At 25.4% G+C, this 18,228-nt stretch overlaps 6 protein-coding genes across 6 annotated transcripts; 2 read left to right on the top strand and 4 right to left on the bottom strand.

The window, feature by feature from the left end:
• Window positions 1–923: 923 nt before the first annotated feature.
• Window positions 924–1,890, bottom strand: LOC114129562 (UPF0545 protein C22orf39 homolog). The gene is made up of 3 exons (XM_027994339.2): window positions 1,651–1,890; window positions 1,344–1,508; window positions 924–1,269 (listed from the first exon to the last, which is right to left on the bottom strand). Exons 1-3 carry the CDS (start codon window positions 1,699–1,701, stop codon window positions 1,066–1,068), a joined length of 420 nt encoding a protein of 139 aa, XP_027850140.2. The 5' UTR covers window positions 1,702–1,890; the 3' UTR covers window positions 924–1,065.
• A 199-nt stretch (window positions 1,891–2,089) lies between these two features.
• LOC114129558 (ER membrane protein complex subunit 7 homolog) lies at window positions 2,090–3,603 on the top strand. Its single transcript, XM_027994331.2, has 4 exons — window positions 2,090–2,393; window positions 2,814–3,072; window positions 3,147–3,221; window positions 3,289–3,603. The coding sequence occupies exons 1-4, from the start codon at window positions 2,194–2,196 to the stop codon at window positions 3,439–3,441; spliced, it is 687 nt and encodes a 228-aa protein (XP_027850132.1). The 5' UTR covers window positions 2,090–2,193; the 3' UTR covers window positions 3,442–3,603.
• Window positions 3,604–3,633: 30 nt separating this feature from the next.
• Window positions 3,634–8,693, bottom strand: LOC114129575 (protein unc-50 homolog A). Its single transcript, XM_050201227.1, has 8 exons — window positions 8,602–8,693; window positions 7,367–7,426; window positions 7,151–7,299; window positions 7,029–7,094; window positions 6,849–6,969; window positions 6,226–6,365; window positions 4,854–4,955; window positions 3,634–3,800 (listed from the first exon to the last, which is right to left on the bottom strand). The coding sequence occupies exons 1-8, from the start codon at window positions 8,625–8,627 to the stop codon at window positions 3,664–3,666; spliced, it is 801 nt and encodes a 266-aa protein (XP_050057184.1). The 5' UTR covers window positions 8,628–8,693; the 3' UTR covers window positions 3,634–3,663.
• Window positions 8,694–10,182: 1,489 nt separating this feature from the next.
• On the bottom strand, window positions 10,183–11,289 carry LOC114129545 (40S ribosomal protein S23). Its single transcript, XM_027994313.2, has 4 exons — window positions 11,121–11,289; window positions 10,657–10,816; window positions 10,393–10,577; window positions 10,183–10,324 (listed from the first exon to the last, which is right to left on the bottom strand). Exons 1-4 carry the CDS (start codon window positions 11,122–11,124, stop codon window positions 10,242–10,244), a joined length of 432 nt encoding a protein of 143 aa, XP_027850114.1. The 5' UTR covers window positions 11,125–11,289; the 3' UTR covers window positions 10,183–10,241.
• Window positions 11,290–11,445: 156 nt separating this feature from the next.
• LOC114129544 (phosphatidylinositol N-acetylglucosaminyltransferase subunit H-like) lies at window positions 11,446–12,547 on the top strand. Its single transcript, XM_027994312.2, has one exon. It carries the CDS (start codon window positions 11,761–11,763, stop codon window positions 12,283–12,285), a length of 525 nt encoding a protein of 174 aa, XP_027850113.1. The 5' UTR covers window positions 11,446–11,760; the 3' UTR covers window positions 12,286–12,547.
• On the bottom strand, window positions 12,299–17,108 carry LOC114129543 (pre-rRNA-processing protein TSR1 homolog). The gene is made up of 13 exons (XM_027994309.2): window positions 16,942–17,108; window positions 16,755–16,873; window positions 16,415–16,688; window positions 15,896–16,115; window positions 15,631–15,831; window positions 15,357–15,551; window positions 15,117–15,288; window positions 14,814–15,023; window positions 13,314–13,537; window positions 12,984–13,247; window positions 12,815–12,925; window positions 12,549–12,756; window positions 12,299–12,445 (listed from the first exon to the last, which is right to left on the bottom strand). The coding sequence occupies exons 2-13, from the start codon at window positions 16,870–16,872 to the stop codon at window positions 12,318–12,320; spliced, it is 2,325 nt and encodes a 774-aa protein (XP_027850110.1). The 5' UTR covers window position 16,873; window positions 16,942–17,108; the 3' UTR covers window positions 12,299–12,317.
• Window positions 17,109–18,228: the final 1,120 nt, after the last annotated feature.

Here is an 18,228-nt window from a genome sequence, read left to right as displayed (position 1 = left end):
AATTAAATTTTTGTAGTCAATTTGTAGATCGAAAATGTACAACAATGTACCTCATAAATAAATCTTTTGAAACTTTAAAATATGCTCGAATAATCTTTGTATAAATTCTAAATTCAAATTTTGATGAAATTAGACATTTAAACATTTCTATAATTTTATATAACTATAAATAATTATGTCATAGTATTAAAATATTGTTAATGGAAACAAATTATTTATTAATAATTGTTGTAACAAACATCTAATTTTTTGAAAAAGATTAAATTTTCAATTTGCCACCTGGAGCAAATATTCCTTATTAAACTGCTCACCTTATAACAAAATATCAAGCATCCTCAGTAACAAAATAGTTATTCTTAAGCCATTGATGAAAAAAATACTTGATACTTCAATGTTACTTTTAAAGTTTAGCTTTTTGATGTTTAAGTTAGAAGTTATTGGGACTCTAGGTTTACTCGTTATACAAACAAATTTTGTAAGTCCTGTTGACTCAAATAATATTTACAAAAAAAAGTATTTTTTTCATATTTATAATATTGCATTTTTGTAAGGTATTTGGTGAGAGACTTGTCAATATTTCCTTATGCCAGTTTCATATTGTAAACTTTTGTATAAACTATAAATAACCAAAAGCAACAGTGGGATAGTAATATCCATAGACATTCCCCAACAATTAATTAATAGAAAAAAAAATCCATAATCTAACTTAGACAAAAAATGACAGGTATTATAGTGAAGTATACACAGTTAATAAACATGCCTGTACATAAAACATACTATTTTTTTTTTACATATAATTATTTTACATCTTTGTTGAACTAGAATGGTCAGAGAAAGGTGTATTGATACACCTAGGGTCAAAGTAAGAACATCTAAAATTTTTTTCAGCAAAATAGTAGTGCAATATTTAAATTACATAAAAATATTTTACAGATTTTAAAGTATATTAAAGCGTCTTAAATGACATAATTGATAGAATACTAATTTATTTCCAACAATTGGTTTTTAAACAAAAACCTCGACTACTAAATAATATGATAACAATAAAATATTTGTATACAAATTTTACATTATTGAACAGAATGATTTATTTTCAGTTTTATCCAATTCATCTCCTAGTGTTGAATTTTGTCGTCGTTGGGCTATATAATTTGGTAATGGATCATTCCAATTTTCTGGTGGACTAGTTCTATTCTCCCATACATTATTTGCATAAAATGTTTTCCATCTATTATTTCTCTTCATTTTTTCACTATTAACCAGGGTTTCCTTTAATAATAACAAATTATCAGTATTATTTTTAATGTTAACATGTAAGAGATTATATTCTTAAAAATCATTACAGCTGCTTGAATATTTTTGTCTTTTTTCCATTTTAAACAATTAATATAGTCTTCATGCCAATGATTGCAATCTACTGTACTTCCATGAACAAACATCTGATGTAATCTTGATGATATAGAAGTACATTCACCATACTCATTATTATACATTTCACATGGACGTATCTGGAACAAATATTCTTGTTAAAATGTTATGTTAGAAATTACTAACTATGAATCTAATAAACCAAATATTTAAAAAATACAAATCATATATAATATGTACTTATTCAAATTCTTATTTACTATAAAAAGATTTTATAGTTACCATCCATAAATCTAAATCTTTGCTTTTTTCGTCTGTATTTTCTTTATTCATGTTTACAATTAAAATATCTAAATTACCTATGTATTTAATCAAGTACTACTATAAATATATACAGTATACTTTAAATTATATGTATAATATATTAAATAATTAATACAAAAAGCAAAATGTATTATTATTTGATACCTGATATTAAATATTATAGAAAATATTTACAAAGAAATACAGAATAAATAAAATTTCATATTTAATTTTGTGATATTAATTTTTAATTTTCACACATATAAAATATTATCTATTACCGGCATTAATTGATAAGAAAATATTATTTGAAAAAATGTCAAAGAAGTTTCTTATTCGAACGATTTGTAAGTGATAACACTGATAACATTCAGCAGATCTTACTTATATCACTATCTCAGATAGATAACATGAATTGTATGTTTTAACTTTTAATAAGTTATAAATGCACTTACCTACATATATATTATATTTAAATCAATAAATAATATTAAAATTCTAATTCCTTAGTCTTTAGTAAATATGATTTTTATTTCATTTAGAGTTTGTATTGTTTTGATATCGATCATATTGGTAAGTTTGCCTAATGCCAATGGACAATCAGAATCGAACCGAGAACTTTATGACATAGAAGGTACTGTTATGCTGCCTAATTTGACAACTTCCTGGTTGGCTGAAACTGTTATACAACTTAAAGGAGGTGAAGCAGTTGGTTTTCTTAGGTAAAAATATTTTGTGTAGTACTATAGCTTAAAATAATTAAGGTATATATCATTAAAATATATTTTCAATGTGTAGTTAATATAAAAAAAAAATATTTTGGAATTTGGACTTAGTATTAAATGTTTCAATTTTGATATTATAATTTATATGCTACCAATTGTAAGCATGTACTTAGTACAATATAATATCCAGTACCCATTAATTACATAACTTGTGATTTTTTGATTTCATTTGAAAGATAACTGTGTATGATGTAATGTAATGTAATTACTATCATAATAGTGTTCAATAGAATATTAATTCAGAAAGATATTTCGTGTTATTCACTCAATTTATATAATGTTTATTATTTCCCTACTTTTACTAATTTATACTTTTTTGTTTTGTTAAATAAATAACAATTTAATAATATTTTGCAGGAAAAATGGTTCTTTTCTTATTTCTAAAGTACCTTCAGGATCGTACATTGTTGAAGTAGTCAATCCAAATTATGTCTATGAACCAATTAGAGTGGAAATTAATTCAAAGGGCAAATACCGCGCCCGCAAAGTGAATTACATTCAATCATCACATGTACATCAGATGCCTTATCCTTTGGAGTTTGTTAACTATATGCCTGCCAAGTACTTTTATACTAGAGAACAATGGAAAGTCACAGATTTTCTTTTCAATTCAATGGTAAATCTTAGTGAATTTATTTTAAGTAGATGTTAGTTACTTTTATTTTAAATAAATACTTGTTTTATGTTTAGGTTTTGACGATGGTGTTGCCCCTTCTTGCAATATTAGTTTTGCCAAAGTTAATGAATGACCCAGAAACTAAAAAGGTTTAATTTTTTGTTCACTTATATAAGCTATTAAATAAATATATTTTTACACTTAAATATTTTATAGGAAATGGAACAATTAACCAACTTAAAACATGATATGCCTGAAATGTCTGAAATGATAACCTCGTTTTTCACTGGAAACTCACCAACTGCTGAGAAACAAAAAGAAAAAGCTAAGGCCATAAAGAGTTCAAAAAAATCCAACAAGAATAATTAATGTAACAAGTGTAAATTTACCAAAATAATTTTAAGACTAGGTATTTTGTACATAAATATAAAACATTTTTAATAGTATGTGTTTTTACAAGTGTTATATAAATAGGTGAACATAATATGTATTATATATTATATACACATAAATTATTCTATAAACATTTAATTGGAAAAAATACATTTTTTTTTTTTAATAGATTTAAAAATGAATACATATTATTTAGTGTTATAAAATTCTGTATTTGTATATAGACATGACATTGTCGCTTATATTCCAATTTATTGCAAAAGATAAAATATATAAAAAAAACAGCAGAATAAATGGAGTTAATAATACTTCAGTTTTATGCAAAATAGGTAAACCTGAAAAAAAAACAAACTGTTTTTAAATATATCAAACACAATTATTTATGTGAATTAAGTTTATATCTAATACTACAATGGCTATTGAAATATATACTCTAGTTTAGGTTAAAATCTGTTTTAATAAATTAATACAAAATTAATTTGTGGTAAGTTTTTCAATAACCATTGCAATAAAAAAAAATTTAAATACCTAAAATACCTACATGAATAACACTTATTCCTAATATATCCTAATATTTTAGGAAATAATTATTGTATATTATACTACATAGAGAATAATTATCCTGTGTTATTTTTTGTGTAATAGGATACTTTTCTATAGCAAATTTTTTTCCTATATTTTATGTTATAATGTGTAATAAAATAAAACAATTAATTTTTAGAATATTTCTATAAATATTAATATAGAATAATTTTTGAACTTCCATAGTCTATTTAAAGAATTAATTTATTCTTATCTGTGTTAAAAAATAATAATTATTTTAAAAAAAAAAAGCCATTTCCACTTATTTAACTACTTAGTCTGACATGAAAAGATGAATTATTTAACCACTATTAAAAACTGTAATACTACTTTTTAATGTAGATATACAAGTATTATTCAATGTTTACGTCTTAAAATTGTATAAGAATGTTATTTAAAAAATTGTAATAGTTAAAATAATTGAGAAGTATAATAATTAATAAACACTTTCAGATTCCAATGGTACTTAATACAGATTTATAATTGTAATAGATTTTTTAAAATTATTGTAATAATTGTATATTTTAAAATAATTTTTAATTTTAGAATTTTGGCTTGAGAAATCAAAATTTTATGACACAGAATAAGTCATTAAATCAATTAAATATTCAATTATATGTGGTTTTGAAAAATTAAAATTTAAACAATTGATATTTTGAATTGAATATTTATATGATAAAGTATTTTAAAATTTTAAAATTAACTATAGTAGTATTATGTTGTGCATTAAGAAGACAAAAAGAATTAGTGTACTGTGTCTCATGCTTATCTTTTAACTTAAAAAATACTAAATATTTAATACTTACAGCTGTATCCTAAAAATGTAATGTACAGATAATAACCAATAGCTATAAGCCATAGTGTGTTGCCAATAAATAAAGGTAAAAACCAATCATGTCTGAGAAATACTAAAGAAAAACAAAAAGTTATTAATTAATATTTTCATAAAATCATTTTAAGCAATATCATTAAATAGAACATAATGCAATTGTTTGTTATAATTCAGTACTCAAAATAGACTAGAACATGCCAGATCTCAACATTAGTTTTTGTGCCAGTTCAAGATATATTATATAATATTGATAAAATAAAGGAAATTGTTACTTGGGAAGACGTTTCTGACAGAATCAAAATCTACAGGATACAAATTATTAATAATAATTTTTATAAACAATACAATTTTCAAAAATATCAAAAGTACCTACACAACAATTTCATCTATGATTGCATTCACAATTTATAATGTATTCAAAGAATTCTGATTAATGACTATCTTGAAATGTACTATATTGTAGCCACTTTATCTATACTTCCAGTTTGTAAAATTTTCCATTTTGAGCACTCTTATAACTTATAATTTATAATTGTAAGATTATATCCAATTTCTTAATTTTCCACTTCACAATAATTAAAATACTTAAAACCAATTTCGCTGTTTAGTACATGATAAGCCATAGCTAATGTTATTTCTATTCAAATCAAAACTTTAATTAGGTATGTATAAATAAAGTAAATAGATATTTCATTATTGAAATGTGAACAATACATTTTTTATTTGAATTATTATAATTTATGGTATACAAAATATCAATTATTAAAAATTTTAATTTTTTTATCTTAACTGAAAGCTTCACTAATAATTAGATATTTACAGATTGCCATAAAAAAATCAGAGTTCAAATTGGGATTGATTAAATTATGCATCTGTGTTTTGCTAGGAAATAAAGATAACTATTATTTTTATAAATTTAAAAACATAATTTACTCCAACTTGATCAATTTTTTTTTAATTTGAATACTTTATTTTTGAACTGTTTTTAAAAAAAAAAAAATGATTGATAAAATATTTAAATTAAAAATTACAAAAACGAATATGCATAAAAATTTTTTATTAATTATTTTTAAATATTTGAAAAAGAAATTAAATCTGAAGCAATTCAATCAGAATTTTAATATTTATTATTGTAAAAAAAAAACTGCATTTAAATATGATGATTTCCCAAAAAAATACTAAACTTGATATGAGAGTTTTGAAACATTCTGTATGAGAAAATACTTGTATATAGGATGATTAAATACATTTTTTTGGACCAGTGGATTTTAATCTTATGTTTACAATTTTACAATATCCTATCATAAGATTTTATAAACTATTAAATAAAAAAAAACTATACATACTGTGATAGAAAAACAGTTGAAATATATGAGATATTACTAATGTTGGCACAAAAGCATTCAAATGTATATCAAATGCATAAGCCCATTCAACATCTTGCCCTTTATAGTTGGACTTAATTAAATATCTGTTGGCTACTATCCTATAAATAAAAATAAAATATTAGAAATAATATAAGAGAACACAATGTACTATTTATCTAAATATAAAATGCTGTCAACAAAATAAAAAAGAATCTAATGCTGCATTTCCAAAACGTGTGAACCTGGCCAATATTTCATTATTGATATCCTTCCAGATAAATTTGCTAAATGTAACACAAGTCAAAAGAATAGCTAACTAATTATTATAATTGATGAATATACTTATAATTATTAAAACACTAAACACAAATTATTTGCCCATTTGATTTTTGGTATGCTTGCCAAACATCAATGATTGAAAACTAGCCTTTGATACATTTTTAAAATATGGGGAAAAATTATGAAAGATTTTACTTTTATTTAAGGTATAACTTTCATATAAGTTGATTTGAATGAATACAGAAAAATAATTAACTAAAATTCTGATTTATAAATAGAAAGCCCTTATTTTGTATAGTTTTGAATTAATTAAAAATACATACCATAACACTGTACTTATTATGACACCGGATAACAAACAATCAACTGTTACAATATATAATAGAAATTTTAAAAACTCAATGAAACCGAGTCTTAAAACATAAGTAAATGCTATTGATGAAACTGAAATAAATTAAATTAAATTAAACACATACATAGAAAGATTACTTTGAAATATTTACCACATAGTAATCCACTTAAAAGCACCAAGAATGCAGGGTCATCACGAGCAAATTGCAGTTTTGTTTCTATCACAAAAGTTAAAATTAAATGATACAACATAAACCAAATAAATAATTCTTACCTTTTCTATGTTGAAAGTTTCGATACACTTTCTGAGGATTGATAAACAAAAACGTCATTTGCCATAGTGCAAACTCAAAGTCCATTTGTCTAAAATTTGTTAATTTCCGCAAGTAGCGGTAACGTTTAACAGCAGCAGACATACAGGTTCTGCAATATTTTCAAATATAAGTATCTTGAGTATTTTAGTTAAGCAAAATAATTAATGATTACATACCGTTGTGTTGCTGGAGAAGGCAAATATGTCAACGATGATGTTGATCGAAAAGAATTCACGCTGCTTGGCATTATATTACATGAAACACATTCAAAAACAATAATATAACTATTTAAAAGTTAGCTTATAATTTGAAACAAAATTATCTGATCAATATTTAATAGAAAATAAATTAATAACTCAAATGACAAATGGTAATGTTTAATTTTTATTTAAAATGTTTATTATTTTTCATACAACATTACAACTACTTATCACCAAGATGGCAAGATAAGATAAATATTTTATCAAGCATGATTTGTTATCAATAAATTTTGATAATGTTAAAAATATTAAAAATTTACTTTTTTAATAATTATAATTTTGATTACATCACGTTGTTTAAAAAGACATAATACGTACAATTAAAAAAATATATTTAATGAGATTTTAAAATTATACTTTTAGCTTTAATTAAGCTAATTTTGAGTTTACAATACTATAAATAGTTGATACATCAAAATCACTTGAAAAAAATCGATCAATCCAAAAATGATATTAATTGCGCGCAATACTTGAGTTAAAAAAATTTTAACTCATAGGAATTTATGGTCTATATGTGCAGTTTAATGTCCAGCAAACAGAATTGAAAAATATTAAAAAGGTAATGAGTGATAAAGTGTACCCTGTTTCTCGGGACACACGGTATATCTGTAATATTTTGACTAGACTTGAGAATTGAGAGTTTAGGCCTAGATATTAAATAATAGATAGGCCATTGCTATATTCATAGATCTATGGAATTTAGGCCGCGGTCTTACTGACTTTTTAGAAGATTTCCTAAGACCGTGGTTTTATATATAAATTTTAATATTTATGATTATGATTAACAATTTATGAGTAAAACTATTGTTCTGTGCATACTAATGAAGTTAATGAGTAATATGGATACTGTATAAAATATAAATTTTAAATTATAAATCAAAATATATATTGAAATTGACGGAAATGGAAATGGCAATTTACAAATTAAAGTTTCATTAAAAAAATCGAAATTTGGGTACTTTAATAAAAGATTTCCATTTTTTAAATTAAATCATTTTTATAATTATGCTATTAAATCATACAGAATTACATGCTAGAATCTAGACAAATTGTGCATATTAAATAATGTAATATTCATATTATTATTTACGTATGAACAAATAATTTTACAAATATATTTTTTTATTTTTAGCTATAAAATAGGTACTTACAATTTATAATGGCCCTTGATTGGCATGATTCAAAATTCAAATACTACATAAATTTAACAAAACACACGTATATACTATATACCTATAATGAACATAAATAGCGGCACGATAAAAACAATAAACGTGTCAAAACATTAAATGTTATTTACTTTACTTATTTTGTATAAGGTACTAAAATTTTTACTGATGAAACCGAACATTTTTTCGATAGGTAATTTATAAATTTGAATTTATGTCTTAACAAATCCAATTACAAAATTATATTTTGCATATACCTACTTATATATTTAGTGGTTTTTATATATATTTATTCGCGCTTATTTTTCAAGTATTTTTATGGTATATACTATAGCTATAAAAGTCGAATATTATGTAATTGGCAAAATAAATTACTTCTAATTCTTCAAAGCCAATCAATAGATAAAATTTAAAGTTAATTTACAGATTTTTTTTCATCACACGACGTCGATAAATATTGTGAATTGTTATGTTTATTGAAAAAGTGAATTTATTTTATACTTCTCTAATTAAATGTTTAGTTTTATTTTTAAAAGTATATTAAAATAATATTTTTAATTACCAGTTAACGAAATTAAAATAAAATATAGTATTATTTAGTTTCTTTTTTACCTACAATTACAAATTGAGAAAAAAAATAGTGGAATATTTTAGCTCATAAAGTAAATCTTATGATAATATGATCTAAGTAGTAAATATTCCATTGACCATCTTTCATCTAGTAAAAAAAAAGGGAAAGATGAACGCAAGTATTTGCAAAACGGGTCTTAGATTTACATAAAATACAGAATATTTCTACTCAAATAGCACTAATTTTGAAATAACAGATTACTTAAAAATTATAATAGTATAGTACATTGTATGTGTATATATTATTATCATGTTTGAATTTAAATTCTAGCCTAATTTTGTCATTATAAAAATAAGTAAAAACAGTTAATGGAAGTTTTAATATAAAACTGCTTGCACTTTTTAGTTGTTTTAAAGTAGAACTTTAGAGCATTACATTATATTTGAATTTCATCATAAAACAATACAAATATTTGAGTCATGCTTATAACAGCCAATCTCAATAAATTACGATTATTTGAAGGTTTTATTAAGTTATTTATAATCTACCCATATTTGAAACATTGTACAAATGTCTACAATCTACACGGAACCAGAATATTAAATTAGTAGTAAAAATGTAGGTCCCTAAAATATTCCAATAATTTTATCATTTAGGAAAATATACAATAAAATTGAAGGCTCTTGCTCGGCACCAAGTATTTCTTTTTGTATAGCATCAATAACTTACTTTATAAAGATATTAGAATATTGTATGTTTAAATACATAAGTCATCACCATTTTAGCATTTAATGATTAATGTATACAAAATTGAACATAAGTAACAACCTATACCAGAGATCTAATGTATTGAAAGTTCCAACATCCAAATTATAAAAAACATTTATAAAATAGTAATTATGAAATTGATAATTTAATACTCAAAATAACCATTTGGCATTATGTAACTAGATAAGTATTGATTATTGGCATTCTTTAAATAAAACACGAAATCACTTTAAAAATTGTTTTTATTTATTAAATGATAATAAAAATCCACATTATTAAGTTTTTAAGACCTAGGCCTCTCTTTCTTTTCTTTGTATAAAGCAAGTAATGAAACATTCGCTACTTTGACTACCTTGAAACGAACCCCTGTAAACAAAATATACATGACAATAAAATATATGGTTTATAAAAATAATAAGAATTTAATATCTTACCAGGAATATCTCCAACAGCGTGACCTTTCCTACCAAATCCAGCTACCAATACTTCGTCATTTTCTTCAATATAATTTAAACAACCATCTCTGGGTACAAAAGCTGTGATTTTCTTTCCATTTTTGATAAGTTGTACACGGACACACTTACGAATAGCAGAGTTAGGCTGTTTAGCTTCAACTCCACTGTAATGAAAAAAAAAAAATTAATAAAATACATTGATAATTTTTGACTTTATCAATCTTAAACAGATACAATGCTTACACTTTTTCTAAAACAATTCCTTTTGCGTGGGAAGCTCCTCCGAAAGGATTGGCCTTCCATCTTGTTCCCAAATGTGCCTTTTTGTAGTCCTTGTCGGCCCACTTTTGCACACGACGATGGTTTACGTGTTTACGGGCCGTACGAATACCACGAGGTTTACCTATGATATTGATATAATTATAAGTTTAATAGACATCCACAACAGCTTAAATAATCAACTAACTAATTATCAATTTGAACTACAATACATTTAAAAATTCAAATTTGAATATATGTTTTAAATAAAGTGTTTCGCGTTAATACTTGAGCAACACAATGTAAATAATGTTTTAAAAATATAATATAATATCAATTATTAGACTAATGCCGGTCTACGTTTCACAAATTGTTGATTGTAACAACCACATGGCCGATATATATTTTTTTTAATTTTTCGAAATATTTATATAAATTGTAGTACTTACCCATTTTAAATTACGATTCCTAGACGGTTGGTGAAACAACAAATGATAGAAATCGAAAAATAAGGCTTTTGGAAGAGGTTAACGAAACGTGAAAAACACGAACGTACACAAAATGAACACCGAAATTTCAGAGAGAGCAGGAACTGTAGGAGTTGGAAGGGATGCAGTGATGCACTATGCTAAACAGGTGTGGTAAACCGGACGATCGTCTCGATTTTCAGTACCACCAACATATTTAATTAAATATGGTAAGTCGCGTTTCTTCCAGGAGATTAAATCATTCTACGTTAATCATTGATCCCCCTTGATCAATCACTATCAAAAATAATGAGATAAACACTAAACAGATAAACATTTTTAACTTTATTCAAAATTCTACAATTTTATATCTTAAATTTCAATCATTTGTTATGTACTGAATTATACTATTATTTTGTGATGCACCATATACATCCAAGACCTTATAATGTTTTAAGCATAACAAAATAAATTTTCGTTATCGTGCGTTCAGCTTACGATGCACAGTACTTATAGATTGAACGGCGTTATAGTATACAAGTGGTGAATAGTTGGACCATCCTGTGAACTTTGGAAGTTAACGGTAATTTGAATCAAGAATTTTTACGATTTTTAAACAATTATGAACATTATAAAATCAGACGATAAACTTGTATTGAAGTCTTCTATTCAAGAATCATTGAAGCACTCATGCATTGAATATTGTGTGGAAAAACGCGAAAAATGTTCCAACACAGAATGCTTTGTCATTTTTTTGTCACTACTAATAGCAATGTATTCATATTTAAGTAATTCTATAGTATTATGTCCAAAAACTATTTCTATAATTACAATTTCCTTGATCATATTTGCATTACGGTTTAGTTTCAAAGTCTCCAACGAATCATTACTGATAACAGCTCCCATTGGATTACAGTTGACTACAACTTATATAACTGGGCATCAAAGGGTTTTTTCATTACCTTGGGAAAGTATTATTGATGTACTTATTGTTGACATTATTCATACTCAAAAAGTATTATATTATTTGGCAATTAAAACACCTCAAAATGGGATAGTAACATTATTTCAGAAAAGTGCACCAAGGTTACATTTCTTAGAAATAATATACAAAGATATTTACAGGCTACTGGAAAACAACAGATGAAGTAACTAGCAAATATCAAACTTAATATATTTTTATTTTGTTACATTATAAAATTGATTATATGTCCATTTTGGAAAAACCCGTTTGTACAAATTTAAGCATACAGTGTCTTGAGATTTTACTTGACCATCAAATCCACATTTCATGTGTCCATGAGTACCTGAGAACAGAAATAATTATATTTAATACAAATAGAAGACATTTTTAAACGTTTGTATCCAACTATTATTTTAAATTGAAATAAATTAAGTTATAAAACATACCTAAAGGTTCTTTAATATGTCCTCTCCTTCCATATTTAGTACGTAGCTCAACAGGTTTAAACCAATCAATATCTTCTCGATTGAAAAACATAAACCTAACTACAGCCGAATGTTTATGTACTTTAAATGGATGACCGCTCAGAACTGTTCTTTTAACAATTACTCGATCTGGATTTACTGATAAGACATTTCCATTTCCAATTATTTGCTGAAAAAAAATAATAAAATAAAATACAATAGAATAAAATTATTATTTGAATATTTACAAATGAACCATCTTTGCAGTACTTCATGGCTATAACTGAGCAAGGTGGATAGACAATAGGTGCAAACATTGTAGCAACGACTATAGAATCTTGATGAAAAAATCGTTCATACTAAAATAATAAGATAAATTAATAAGAATAATCCAATATCATTTTCAAATTTATTTACTTTAAATTTATTTCCATTTGTATGCTGACTAAAGATAGGTTCTGCAGTAAATCTACGAAAACCGCATTGGAAAATAAGTTCTGATTTTGATTTAATTGGTTCATCAAAGTGTACAGTAGATGGTCGTTTCAAAACTACATTTAGCACAGACATTTTTTGCTCATGAGGCAACAGGCCAAATAGTACAACAGGATTACGAGCATCTCTTGAATGAAACATTTTTGATGGTATATTTTTTACGTGAACTGTAACGTACCAATCAGGCTAAAAATGGATTTAAATAAATTATTCTGATTAAAAAAAAAAAAGAATTTATTTTAAAATAATTACCATAGCACCGGTTATATTTTCCAAATTTTTAAACATCCTTTTCCTTGTTCTATCAAAATTTTCAAACTGAAATATTCTAGCATATTCAGGAGGTAAATTTTCTTTAACATCCCACGGTGATGTGCGGAATGATTGTAAACCTCTATACTTCTGAAAGCGAATTCTAGCTGGCATATCATTAGGCGTATCTACTTCATCGGGAAACATTTGATCAGCTTTTGCTTCTAAAATAAAATGAACACATGTATTTGTATTGTTTATATTTTTAGTATTATAAAAATGTACTACACTTTTGATAAAAAAAAACATTATTTAACACAGGGGTTCCCAACCTTTTTGACACTACGGACCACTTAGAGAACTTTTTACATGTCATGGACCCCCATTAATTTTAGACCTCATATTTTTCTCATAATCAAGAATCAATTTTTGCACAGATTTTAGAATTAAAATTATGAATAAATAAAATACAGTGAAATTCCTTATATAGCTGGCATATAATAATGTTTATTATTGTTCAAGTTTAAGTAAAAGTTCTACATTTATCAACAATTTAACACATTACCATTATATAAAAATGTAAACCATATTATTACTTTTATCAAGGGAAAATTAAAATTATAAAAATAAGTTAATGAGATTTTTGGGTTTATATTTTTTTCACTCACAAAGATATTAAATTAACACAACTAATACAAAAAATAAAAATAATATGGGTATTTTTAAATTTTGTAGGTATGGTTAGCGGATCACCACATAATGTCTCGCAGACCATTCGAAACCTCTAATTTAGCACAATATACTCTAATTATACTTGACATTTGCTAATAATTAATACTTTATTCAAGTTAAGAAGACAACCAATCTAATTAGGCACTGAGTAGATAAGACCTGTTTGCCATCTCCACCGCCCTACTTACAAATCGCTGCCGAGTTTTCTTCTTAATTTAAATAGTGTAAAGATAACATTATGTTATAAGAAAAAACCAGAATTACCATTTCAAATAAAAGTTATAGTACTATAATATTTTAATGAATTTTAAGTACGTTACACGCAAAGCGGTTTAGCCATGTGCGGTCACAAATTCTTTAATAGTCTGTGTCTACAACTTATTTACACAAAGGCAAAATGAACACATGTGGACGAGGATTAAGATCTCAATCATGTCTATGGTTTGATTATACACGAAGCAGATTATTAATGGATTACGAAATGACAGATACACTATAAATCTGTGGCAGTTAACGGGCAAACTGCTTTGTGTGAATATGAGTATTATAAATTCACAGTTTAATATTATATCTAGTGGATGCAGTTGACCACCTAAAAATTGAGCAAGCGCGATTTCAGGCGGTCAACCGTGGACATCTTCTAGCCATTTTACTTCATTTGAATAGGTATATAATTTTTAAAGAAAATCTGCGGTGGATAAAACAGCCTAAACAAACCCCTCCGTGTGTAACTAGTTTTTAAGTTTATTTTAAAATAGAAACTCAAACCTTTAATTTTGTTTAGTATTTTTTCTTCTTCATCTAAATCAAATTGCAAATCATATTTATCAGCTTCAATCGGTGCCTCAGAAGCAACAGAAGTCATAGACATAGTTTCCATGTGATCATCTAGCATACTCTTCATTTCATTATCAGAAGTTTCATCTTCAATTGAATAAAAATCATCAGAACCTTCATCAGATTCTGTGTTTTCATCATCTGTTCAAATAAAATACAAATATATTATAATTGCTGTAATTTAATTTATGTATAAATGATATATGTGTGTAATTATGTATACATTATACATACCATGGTCAGATTCTTCATCAGGAATCCAAGCTGATTGGTACACAGACATACCCTGAGGTACACGTTTAATCATGCGTTTATTTTTAGATGTCGCTTCTTTCATTTCTTCATCAGTAGGCCAAGTTTGTTCAGCATCCATTGGATCAGGTATATTTTCACAAGCCAAATTGTCCTTTAAATTATCTTTTTTTATAACGCATTTTTAAAATAAAAATATTTTTGAAAAATAAAACTATATACTTGAAGTTTAGGATTAGCAGTTTCCAAGATTGTAGTTTGCACATCTTTCCCAGTAAAACTTTTAATAAAATCATTAGAGGTCAAATCTATTTGTTCCATTTGAAAGTCACCCCAGCCAGGAATATGTACAAGAGAATTAACAGAAAGAGTCTGTCCTCTCAAAAAACCGGTAACTTTCATAGTACCTACATTATCCTAAAATTAAATTATGAATAATATTTATATATATATATTTAATATTCAATTTAGAATAAAATAATTTAAATATACAAACATCAGAGCTAGGGATAAATGCCAATTCTTCAGCTAATAAATGTGGTCGTTTATCACGAAATGTAATAGACCTTTTTTTTTGTGAACTTATGCGTCTAAGAACATTCAGAATGTCTGTGGATGTATCAATTTTGCTGACTTTTTCATCAGGTAGCCAATTTTCTATATCTTTCTGAATGCACTGTTTTGTTTCATTTTGTTTCTATTAAATGACTATAGATAAGTATAAATAGTATAAATTAAGTTAAATATCAGTAGCTACAAACTTTAATAGGTATTTTTTCTAGGTCTGTAATAGCTACAACAGTTGAAGGAAGTCCTTGAGCTAATATACAAGTCATTAATAAATCAACATCTTGATCAAAACCAACTTCAGCCGAAACCATAAACAAAATAGTGTCTACTACCTTAAGTGTATCTAAAAGTCCAAGAACACTACTACAGTCAGGTCTAATGAAAGTAAATGCTTGTTTGAATTGTTCAATCCTAATTAAAAAAAGAAAATTCAAATTTAATAAATTAGTTTTCAACCTAAGTGCAAATTGATGTTTAAATATGAGTGAAAATAAGAGGCAATATATTTACTATTTTACCATTATTATGATATTCTGATGTTCAGAATTTATCAATAGAATAAGTACTTAAAGTATATAAACTATTAAAACAAAAATATAAAAATTGTTTGATAAGGCCAATTTCAATTAAGTTACAACAAATGAAAATCACATAATTAATATTAGTAAGTACGATATTGTAAAAATTGTAAAAACAATAATTATAATAACCATAAATGAGAGTATCCTTCAGATGCAACAGATGTTCTTAATTTTACATCAGCCTTTTGCAATACATTGGTCATCTCCATCAGTTTTTCATTAACAAATACATTATTGCTAAGAGGTATAACAGCAACTAAGTGAGGTACATTTAAAGACCTACGTTTTTCACTCAAAACGTTTTCTGTTTTAGTTTTACGCAAAATCTTAGCTTGATGTCTACGTTCCATACGACTTAACTGGTGATTAGCTTTGGATTTGGCTGAATTCTGTGCAGTACGTCCTAAAGTATAATATTTTATTGTTATTTACATTTCAAGTTTAAACTTCCAATAGTACTTTTAAATACCTTTTTTCAAAATTTCTAGAGTTCCTTTACTTCTGTGTCGACCAGTTTTATGTTTTTTATTGTCTTGTTTAGCCGGCCCAGGTCTGTGGACCGCTTGATCTTGGTTTTCGGGTTTCATTCTTAAAGAATTAATAAACAAAATGATTATAAATACATCCGAAGACAATCAATGAACTACACACTATACCTAATCCTGTGATTAGACAGCAGACAGTTACAGTCTTACAGATTTTAAATCTGATTTTTATTCAATGTATGAATCGATTAAATCGCAAACGCACATGGCAAATACGACATGCACACAAGAGTTGTACAAGACACAAGTTTAATATTATTATTTATCAGTAAATTATAATTTTTCACTGATAATAAAAAATGGAGGGAGGTCCCGTCCAATCAAGGATGGGTACAGTGTTGCCAGAATGTGTGTGAGGTTAGCAATTGACTTTCAATCTTTTAAACCAATCTTTCATTTTAAAAAGTTTAGAGAAGTTTAAATTGCATTTATTTTATATTTATTAATTCATATTTTATATGATACTTATAGGTAGGTCTTTTATCTAATCGTCAATAAATAATAATAATAAAATAGTTACACAACAAAAAATTACAATGCATTTCGTTGTATAAAAACAGTTTTAAATTTTAGAATTTTAGATACCTACTGAACGTAGTGATGAATGTATTAATTTAGCAATGAAGTATGTTTTTTTTGTTTCTTAGCTTTGAAAATTATAATAATTGATACAGGTATAATAGTAGAAAATTCCAAAACGCTATGGTAAAATTAATTTAGGGCATGTGAAAATTAAGACTATATTAGTCACAATTTTTTTATAATTATAGTTCAAATTTTGTATGAAGTATTTCTAAATTTCGGAAATGTGCAAGTAATTTTATAGTTAAAAAATCACAAAATTGTTTGTGTTTATATTAAAGGTTAAAAAATTTAATACTAAGTTTTTCATAAATTTTTCTTCAAATAGCTATAGAGAAAACTCATAGGAAAAGGTAGGAAAAGTGTCGTTATATGCGTTTGAATTTTAAATGTTTACGAAATCGCGTAACCATAACGATTTTCTCTTCAAACGAAGTTAAATATGTTATAATTCAAAAAGTATGAGTCATAGAAAATTAAAAATTTTACCAGTTATTTAGATTGGTATTATAAATCGTTTAAGATATTCGTTTTTGTTTATTTTTTTTTTAAGGACATCGATAAAATTTTTTTGGCTGAGTCAAAATACTTGAAAATTAAAAACTAAGTTCCTCATAAGTTATTCTTATAGTGATAAAAAAATTATAAGAATATATAAGTACAATTTTTTTTCATTAGTATTTGAAATTAAAATATTGACAAAAATTCGTTAAAATCATGAGTACGTATTTGCAAATTATTTTGTAGATGTAATTCATAAAAATCTGAGTGCAGTAACTGTTTTAAGTGAGAAGTCGAGAAGGTGGGATGTATGTT

The sequence above is a fragment of the Aphis gossypii genome, chromosome 2 (genome assembly GCF_020184175.1).
Source record: "Aphis gossypii isolate Hap1 chromosome 2, ASM2018417v2, whole genome shotgun sequence".
Classification (NCBI taxonomy): domain Eukaryota; kingdom Metazoa; phylum Arthropoda; class Insecta; order Hemiptera; family Aphididae; genus Aphis; species Aphis gossypii.
This window is presented reverse-complemented; position numbering and strand designations above follow the sequence as displayed.

What these genes read in the sequence shown, in the direction of transcription:
- LOC114129562 (XM_027994339.2), bottom strand. Translation starts at nt 1,701, where the DNA reads ATGAATAAAGAAAATACAGACGAAAAAAGCAAAGATTTAGATTTATGG. An exon ending in AAGATTTAGATTTATGGATG is followed by an intron (nt 1,509 to 1,650) that starts GTAACTATAAAA and finishes TATTTGTTCCAG; the next exon opens with ATACGTCCATGTGAAATGTA. An exon ending in ACAAAAATATTCAAGCAGCT is followed by an intron (nt 1,270 to 1,343) that starts GTAATGATTTTT and finishes TTATTATTAAAG; the next exon opens with GAAACCCTGGTTAATAGTGA.
- LOC114129545 (XM_027994313.2), bottom strand. An exon ending in GGAATTGTTTTAGAAAAAGT is followed by an intron (nt 10,578 to 10,656) that starts GTAAGCATTGTA and finishes TTTTCATTACAG; the next exon opens with TGGAGTTGAAGCTAAACAGC. An exon ending in CGCTGTTGGAGATATTCCTG is followed by an intron (nt 10,325 to 10,392) that starts GTAAGATATTAA and finishes TTTTGTTTACAG; the next exon opens with GGGTTCGTTTCAAGGTAGTC.
- LOC114129544 (XM_027994312.2), top strand. Translation starts at nt 11,761, where the DNA reads ATGAACATTATAAAATCAGACGATAAACTTGTATTGAAGTCTTCTATT.
- LOC114129558 (XM_027994331.2), top strand. Translation starts at nt 2,194, where the DNA reads ATGATTTTTATTTCATTTAGAGTTTGTATTGTTTTGATATCGATCATA. An exon ending in GAAGCAGTTGGTTTTCTTAG is followed by an intron (nt 2,394 to 2,813) that starts GTAAAAATATTT and finishes AATATTTTGCAG; the next exon opens with GAAAAATGGTTCTTTTCTTA. An exon ending in ATGACCCAGAAACTAAAAAG is followed by an intron (nt 3,222 to 3,288) that starts GTTTAATTTTTT and finishes AATATTTTATAG; the next exon opens with GAAATGGAACAATTAACCAA.
- LOC114129575 (XM_050201227.1), bottom strand. Translation starts at nt 8,627, where the DNA reads ATGCCAATCAAGGGCCATTATAAATT. An exon ending in CCTTCTCCAGCAACACAACG is followed by an intron (nt 7,300 to 7,366) that starts GTATGTAATCAT and finishes AAAATATTGCAG; the next exon opens with AACCTGTATGTCTGCTGCTG. An exon ending in TCAACTGTTTTTCTATCACA is followed by an intron (nt 4,956 to 6,225) that starts GTATGTATAGTT and finishes GTTTTTCTTTAG; the next exon opens with TATTTCTCAGACATGATTGG.
- LOC114129543 (XM_027994309.2), bottom strand. Translation starts at nt 16,872, where the DNA reads ATGAAACCCGAAAACCAAGATCAAGCGGTCCACAGACCTGGGCCGGCT. An exon ending in CAAATGGAAATAAATTTAAA is followed by an intron (nt 12,926 to 12,983) that starts GTAAATAAATTT and finishes TTATTATTTTAG; the next exon opens with TATGAACGATTTTTTCATCA. An exon ending in ACTGCAAAGATGGTTCATTT is followed by an intron (nt 12,757 to 12,814) that starts GTAAATATTCAA and finishes ATTTTTTTTCAG; the next exon opens with CAAATAATTGGAAATGGAAA.